General features: G+C 43.0%; 1 protein-coding gene across 1 annotated transcript; it reads left to right on the top strand.

The window, feature by feature from the left end:
- Positions 1-509: 509 nt before the first annotated feature.
- Positions 510-5256, top strand: LOC110533038 (LHFPL tetraspan subfamily member 5 protein-like). The gene is made up of 3 exons (XM_090185411.1): positions 510-915; positions 2490-2660; positions 4956-5256. Exons 1-3 carry the CDS (start codon positions 639-641, stop codon positions 5213-5215), a joined length of 708 nt encoding a protein of 235 aa, XP_090041537.1. The 5' UTR covers positions 510-638; the 3' UTR covers positions 5216-5256.
- Positions 5257-6854: the final 1598 nt, after the last annotated feature.

The raw sequence follows: 6854 nt of genomic DNA, 5'->3' as shown, positions 1-6854 counted from the left end.
CAATGTTGAGGTTAAAACATCACATTGGAGAATTGTCCCGTTAGTCAACAGCCTTATAAATAAATCAAATGATTAACACGTAGCTAGATGTATCTGGTTCCACTAAGCAACGTGGTCCATCACTCCTAACGTCTCTCATCTCCTTACCTTGAATAATTCAACATATCACACCATTACTGGCACGGTTTGATTCCAACACCTTAGGAGACACACCAACTCTTAACAAGTGGTATCTGTCTGCTGCTACAGAGCACTGATCTTCTCACGGACTTCAAGGCAAAGTAAAACAAAGACAATGATCTGAGCGCTCAGTGGGTCTTGTATTAGAAAAGATTTGTTTTGTGGACTTAAATCTTTCTTTTATACATTCAATTATAATTCTATATGACAAGTTCATCTGGATCCTTGGAAGTGTCTGGCAGACGACCAAGCGGAGCGTTCACTGAAAACAAGTTGGCATTGAAGAGAAACTCAAACCGACAGTAACTGACAGTAAACCCTGAGAAGTATCTCACCTGAAAGCTTCATGCTCATACTCTCTGCTGACTCAAAACGGGTGACTTTCTGGTGACTCGAGAAGTTATCTGCGCATCTTCCACGTCTTCACCCTCACCACCCTCTATTTCCTCGTCAACAAGATGTCAACAACAGAGAAAGTTGAGACCAAATCAAAAAGTGAGAAAATGCTCCCTGCGCAGGAGGCGGCCAAAATCTATCACACCAACTACGTCAGGAACGCGCGAGCCGTCGGTGTCCTGTGGGCGATATTCACCATCTGCTTTTCCATCATAGAAATGGTGGTGTTCATCCAACCGTACTGGATCGGGGACAGCGTCAACACCCCGCAGGCCGGATACTTCGGCCTGTTTCACTACTGTATCGGCAACGCGCTGACCTCGGAGCTCATCTGTAAAGGCAAGGCACTTAAAGGGCCAATCTGCAGTTGCTACATCCATTTTTGGACATAAAAATAAGTGATACGAACCCGTTGATTCTTGAAGAATATAACTTATGAGCTTAGTTAAGCTTAGTTAAACTATTGTACCTCATCAGAACCCAAACTATAAGATTGTTTTACTTCAAATGTTTGTAATCAAAGTACATGTAATCAATCACTGTACAGCCTCAAGGTATGGTTACAAATATTATTTTGATATCATGGATGGTCAGTCCTTGCATCCATAGCTCTGTCTATACGTTTGAGAGTGGTCAAATTTCTCCAGCCCCATCCCTCTGATTTTTACCGAAAGGAGTCGCTTTGTATTTGTTTCAACAGCAGATTGCCCCTTTAAAGAGTCACTTTACACAATAACTATCTTTTAGTATTTTGTTCATTAGTCCACAGTTGACACAATGTCAGCAGTTCATTCTTCAGTACAGAGTAAAAACTGTGATGAGAATGAAAAAACGCATCCCCTTGAACCATTGTTCTAATCACTAAACTGCTTAATGGGCTGCTCTTCTGCTCCAGCCTCTCTGCTCCAGCCTCTCCAACCCACAGAGATCCTATACTAATAACATGATGTCATCTTCTGCTCCAGCCTCTCCAACCCACAGAGATCCTATACTAATAACATGATGTCATCTTCTGCTCCAGCCTCTCCAACCCACAGAGATCCTATACTAATAATACAATGTCATCTTCTGCTCCAGCCTCTCCAACCCACAGAGATCCTATACTAATAACACGATGTCATCTTCTGCTCCAGCCTCTCCAACCCACAGAGATCCTATACTAATAGCATGATGTCATCTTCTGCTCCAGCCTCTCCAACCCACAGAGATCCTATACTAATAGCATGATGTCATCTTCTGCTCCAGCCTCTCCAACCCACAGAGATCCTATACTAATAACATGATGTCATCTTCTGCTCCAGCCTCTCCAACCCACAGAGATCCTATACTAATAGCATGGTGTCATCTTCTGCTCCAGCCTCTCCAACCCACAGAGATCCTATACTAATAATATGATGTCATCTTCTGCTCCAGCCTCTCCAACCCACAGAGATCCTATACTAATAGCATGATGTCATCTTCTGCTCCAGCCTCTCCAACCCACAGAGATCCTATACTAATAACATGATGTCATCTTCTGCTCCAGCCTCTCCAACCCACAGAGATCCAATACTAATAACATGATGTCATCTTCTGCTACAGCCTCTCCAACCCACAGAGATCCTATACTAATAATATGATGTCATCTTCTGCTCCAGCCTCTCCAACCCACAGAGATCCTATACTAATAATATGATGTCATCTTCTGCTCCAGCCTCTCCAACCCACAGATACCCTATACTAATAATATGATGTCATCTTCTGCTCCAACCTCTCTGTATGTGTAGGCTATTCTATATGTGTAGGCTATTCTGTGTGTCTTTCGGAGGGGTTTGAATAACGCAGAAGACAGAAGACAGAAGAAGAAGATGTTTCATTGGACATCAGAGATCATTGCAGTAATCTTCTTCTTCTCTTCCTCCTCCTTCATAAAGGAAGTGCCTTGGACTTTGCTTCCATCCCGTCCCCAGCCTTTAGGACAGCCCTCTTCTTCGTGGGTACATCCATGCTGCTGATAGTGGGCTGTATGGTCTGTTTCACTCTGTTCTGGTTTTGCAACACCGGGAGCGTCTACAAGATCTGTGGGTGGATGCAGTTTGCATCAGGTGAGATTACAAGGCATTCTCTAACCTAACTAACTTGTTCATTTTAATGTATAGTGTGTCCTGTGTTTGGTGAGACACCATGTACATCCAGGAGTGGACCTAGGGGAGATTGGGGGAAATTGGGGAGGGGTCCACCTCTTTATCCAGCCTCTAGGCAACCTTGGCTCACAAACAGCCATACGGTATGTACAGTCATACCGGCCTCTGGTTGTAGTTGTCATCCCCGTTGTCCAGGAGAGTTGACAAACCTATCGTGTACAGTCATGTGACTCCCCAGTGACATCTCCTCTTTCAGAGGTGGCTTGGGTCCAGTGCTATTGTCAGCAGGTGACAACAACACTGTGGACGCCAGCCCAAAGGGGTTCTGTTTGAGTCCAGATTCTGACACCTACGTTCAAGCCTACCTTCAGGGGGTAGATGGATTAGCCTACCTTCAGGGGGTAGATGGATTAGCCTACCTTCAGGGGGTAGATGGATTAGCCTACCTTCAGGGGGTAGATGGATTACATGGAACATGATACATGTGATGTTTTGTCTCTCAGTGCAAGTCTATATCAGTACGAAAGCCTCCGTACATACTCAGGTTTTACGCCTGCCTGCCTGCCTGCCTGCCTGCCTGCCTGCCTGCCTGCCTGCCTGCCCGCCCGCCCGCCCGCCCGCCCGCCCGCCCGCCTGCCTGCCTGCACATATTACCTCAATCATTCACTGTATTTCTATACATTCACCTCCCTATGTATTCAGACAGTAAATTGTAAATGTGTCTCTATACTCCAGCATTTTGGATTTGAGATCAAATGTTTCATATGAGGCGCTAGTACAGAATATCACCTTTTATTTTGAGGATTTTTTTCATACATATCTGTTAAAACGTTTAGAAATAAAAACACTTTATGTACTCTGTCCATCTTGATAACAGTCATGTATAGTCTCTTCACTCTGTCCATCTTGATAACAGTCATGTATAGTCTCTTCACTCTGTCCATCTTGATAACAGTCATGTATAGTCTCTTCACTCTGTCCATCTTGATAACAGTCATGTATAGTCTCTTCACTCTGTCCATCTTGATAACAGTCATGTATAGTCTCTTCACTCTGTCCATCTTGATAACAGTCATGTATAGTCTCTTCACTCTGTCCATCTTGATAACAGTCATGTATAGTCTCTTCACTCTGTCCATCTTGATAACAGTCATGTATAGTCTCTTCACTCTGTCCATCTTGATAACAGTCATGTATAGTCTCTTCACTCTGTCCAGCTTGATAACAGTCATGTATAGTCTCTTCACTCTGTCCATCTTGATAACAGTCATGTATAGTCTCTTCACTCTGTCCATCTTGATAACAGTCATGTATAGTCTCTTCACTCTGTCCATCTTGATAACAGTCATGTATAGTCTCTTCACTCTGTCCAGCTTGATAACAGTCATGTATAGTCTCTTCACTCTGTCCATCTTGATAACAGTCATGTATAGTCTCTTCACTCTGTCCATCTTGATAACAGTCATGTATAGTCTCTTCACTCTGTCCATCTTGATAACAGTCATGTATAGTCTCTTCACTCTGTCCATCTTGATAACAGTCATGTATAGTCTCTTCACTCTGTCCATCTTGATAACAGTCATGTATAGTCTCTTCACTCTGTCCATCTTGATAACAGTCATGTATAGTCTCTTCACTCTGTCCATCTTGATAACAGTCATGTATAGTCTCTTCACTCTGTCCATCTTGATAACAGTCATGTATAGTCTCTTCACTCTGTCCATCTTGATAACAGTCATGTATAGTCTCTTCACTCTGTCCATCTTGATAATAGTCATGTATAGTCTCTTCACTCTGTCCATCTTGATAATAGTCATGTATAGTCTCTTCACTCTGTCCATCTTGATAATAGTCATGTATAGTCTCTTCACTCTGTCCAGCTTGATAACAGTCATGTATAGTCTCTTCACTCTGTCCAGCTTGATAACAGTCATGTATAGTCTCTTCACTCTGTCCAGCTTGATAACAGTCATGTATAGTCTCTTCACTCTGTCCATCTTGATAACAGTCATGTATAGTCTCTTCACTCTGTCCATCTTGATAATAGTCATCCAAAAGTGATGGATAGAAAATTACACCATTTATAACTAATTTTGACTGTGAATATTTTCAAGTGCGGCCCTCCGGCCCATGGTGAAAATGAGTTTGGCACACCCTAACCATAATGGTAATGTCTGTCTGTCTGTCTGTCCGTCCGTCCGTCCGTCCGTCCGTCCGTCCGTCCGTCCGTCCGTCCGTCCGTCCCTCCCTCCCCAGCCATCCTGATGGTGATGGGCTGTATGATCTACCCTGACGGCTGGGACGCCCCAGAGGTGAAGAGGATGTGTGGCGAGAGGACAGACAAGTACACCCTGGGGAACTGTACGGTGAGGTGGGCCTACATCCTGGCCATGATCTGTGTCTTGGACTCTCTCATCCTTGCCTTCCTGGCCTTTACACTGGGTAACAGACAGGACAAACTGCTGCCGGATGACTTCGAAGTGGAGGGGCAAGGTGAGAGAATTAAAATTAGGTGATATTTGTTGTGCAAAGTAAATTTTTGGAGCATGGAGGGACACAGAAGAGTAAATGGCTTGGAGTGTGGGACACTGGGATTATCTCAAGACATCTCCCTACTTTTTAATTTATTTATCTAATTTTCATTCATCCTGTTTCCATTCCAGAAAAGCAATGAGGCGAGATGGAAGAACAATGCATCATTCTGGCACTCATGACTATCAGGCCGGGGATACGGCAAGGCCTCCACGGATAGTGTTTTTACAATATACACAAAGGTTCCCTTTTCTCCAAAAACATGTTTTTTGGCTCATTATGTTAGAGGGCAGTTCTTTAGACTGTCCTGCCCCCAATGACACCCTGTTTTCATTTGGTGTTTTGCCCTCTTTTCAGCCTTGGTAATTAAAGTTTTATTTTAATATTTTGGATGAATTAAATGTTTTCTGTAAACAATAAGTGTACAATCCGTAAATACACATTGTACTTTCTGAATGAAATTCTAAAGTTTTCTGTTCCATGGTAAAAGTTCGTTGTACTTCTCGTGAAAAACCGTCCCATCAACAGTAGTTGGGCAAAGAATCAAGCTAGACAAGACGCTGAACTCATCATATGAAGACATTTTGTTTTAGTGCACAGTGTGGGGTGGTATACAATTTTAACGTGTCTTAAATTGACATTTCAAATATGTGTGATTAACCCTGACGGGCGAAACGGAGCTTGATGTACAGTTGAAGTGGGAAGTTTACATACATCTTAGCCAAATACATTTAAACTCAGTTTTTCACAATTCCTGACATTTAATCCTGGTAAAAATTCCCTGTTTTAGGTCAGTTCGGATTACAACTTTATTTTAAGAATGTGAAATGTCAGAATAATAGTAGAGAATGATTTATTTCAGCTTGTATTTCTTTCATCACATTCCCAGTGGGTCAGACGTTTACATACACTCAATTAGTATTAGGTAAATTGCCTTTAAATTGTTTAACTTGGGTAAAACGGTTTGTGTAGCCTTCCACAAGCTTCCCACAATAAGTTGGGTGAATTTTGGCCCATTCCTCCTGACAGAGCTGGTGTAACTGAGTCAGGTTTGTAGGCCTCCTTGCTCGCACACTTTTTCAGTTCTGCCCACAAATTTTCTATAGGATTGAGGTCAGGGCTTTGTGATGGCCACTCTAATACCTTGACTTTGTTATCCTTAAGCCATTTTGCCACAACTTTGGAAGTATGCTTGGGGTCATTGTCCATTGGGAAGACCCATTTGCAACCAAGCTTTAACTTTCTGACTGATGTCTTGAGATGTTGCTTCAATATATCCACATAATTTTCCACCCTCATGATGCCATCTATTTTGTCCCTCCTGCAGCAAAGCACCCCCACAATATGATCCCCGTCTTTCACGGTTGGGATGGTGTTCTTGGGCGTGCAAATCTCCCCCTTTTCCCTCCAAACATAATGATGGTCATTATGGTCAAACAGTTCTATTATTGTCACTGCAATATGCAAAGCTAATTTCTACTCTAAATGATATCCTCAGGTTCCTCTTAATATCCTCGGGTTCCTCCCCCCCCCCCCCCCATATCTCCAAACCCTGACCATTAGATCACATCTTACGGACAAATAAAAGACATTAACAGCTGACGGACGTTCACACAACAGAGC

The sequence above is a fragment of the Oncorhynchus mykiss genome, chromosome 9 (genome assembly GCF_057628025.1).
Source record: "Oncorhynchus mykiss isolate SJ-2025 chromosome 9, ASM5762802v1, whole genome shotgun sequence".
Taxonomy (NCBI): Eukaryota; Metazoa; Chordata; class Actinopteri; order Salmoniformes; family Salmonidae; genus Oncorhynchus; species Oncorhynchus mykiss.
The sequence above is the reverse complement of the archived record's forward strand: the minus strand, read 5'-3'. Positions and strand labels throughout refer to the sequence as shown.

Excerpts from the sequence above, each read along its gene's own strand:
- LOC110533038 (XM_090185411.1), top strand. The coding sequence starts at position 639 with ATGTCAACAACAGAGAAAGTTGAGACCAAATCAAAAAGTGAGAAAATG. Across the intron at positions 916-2,489 it reads CTCGGAGCTCATCTGTAAAG|GAAGTGCCTTGGACTTTGCT; the intron begins GCAAGGCACTTA and ends TCCTTCATAAAG. Across the intron at positions 2,661-4,955 it reads GTGGATGCAGTTTGCATCAG|CCATCCTGATGGTGATGGGC; the intron begins GTGAGATTACAA and ends CTCCCTCCCCAG.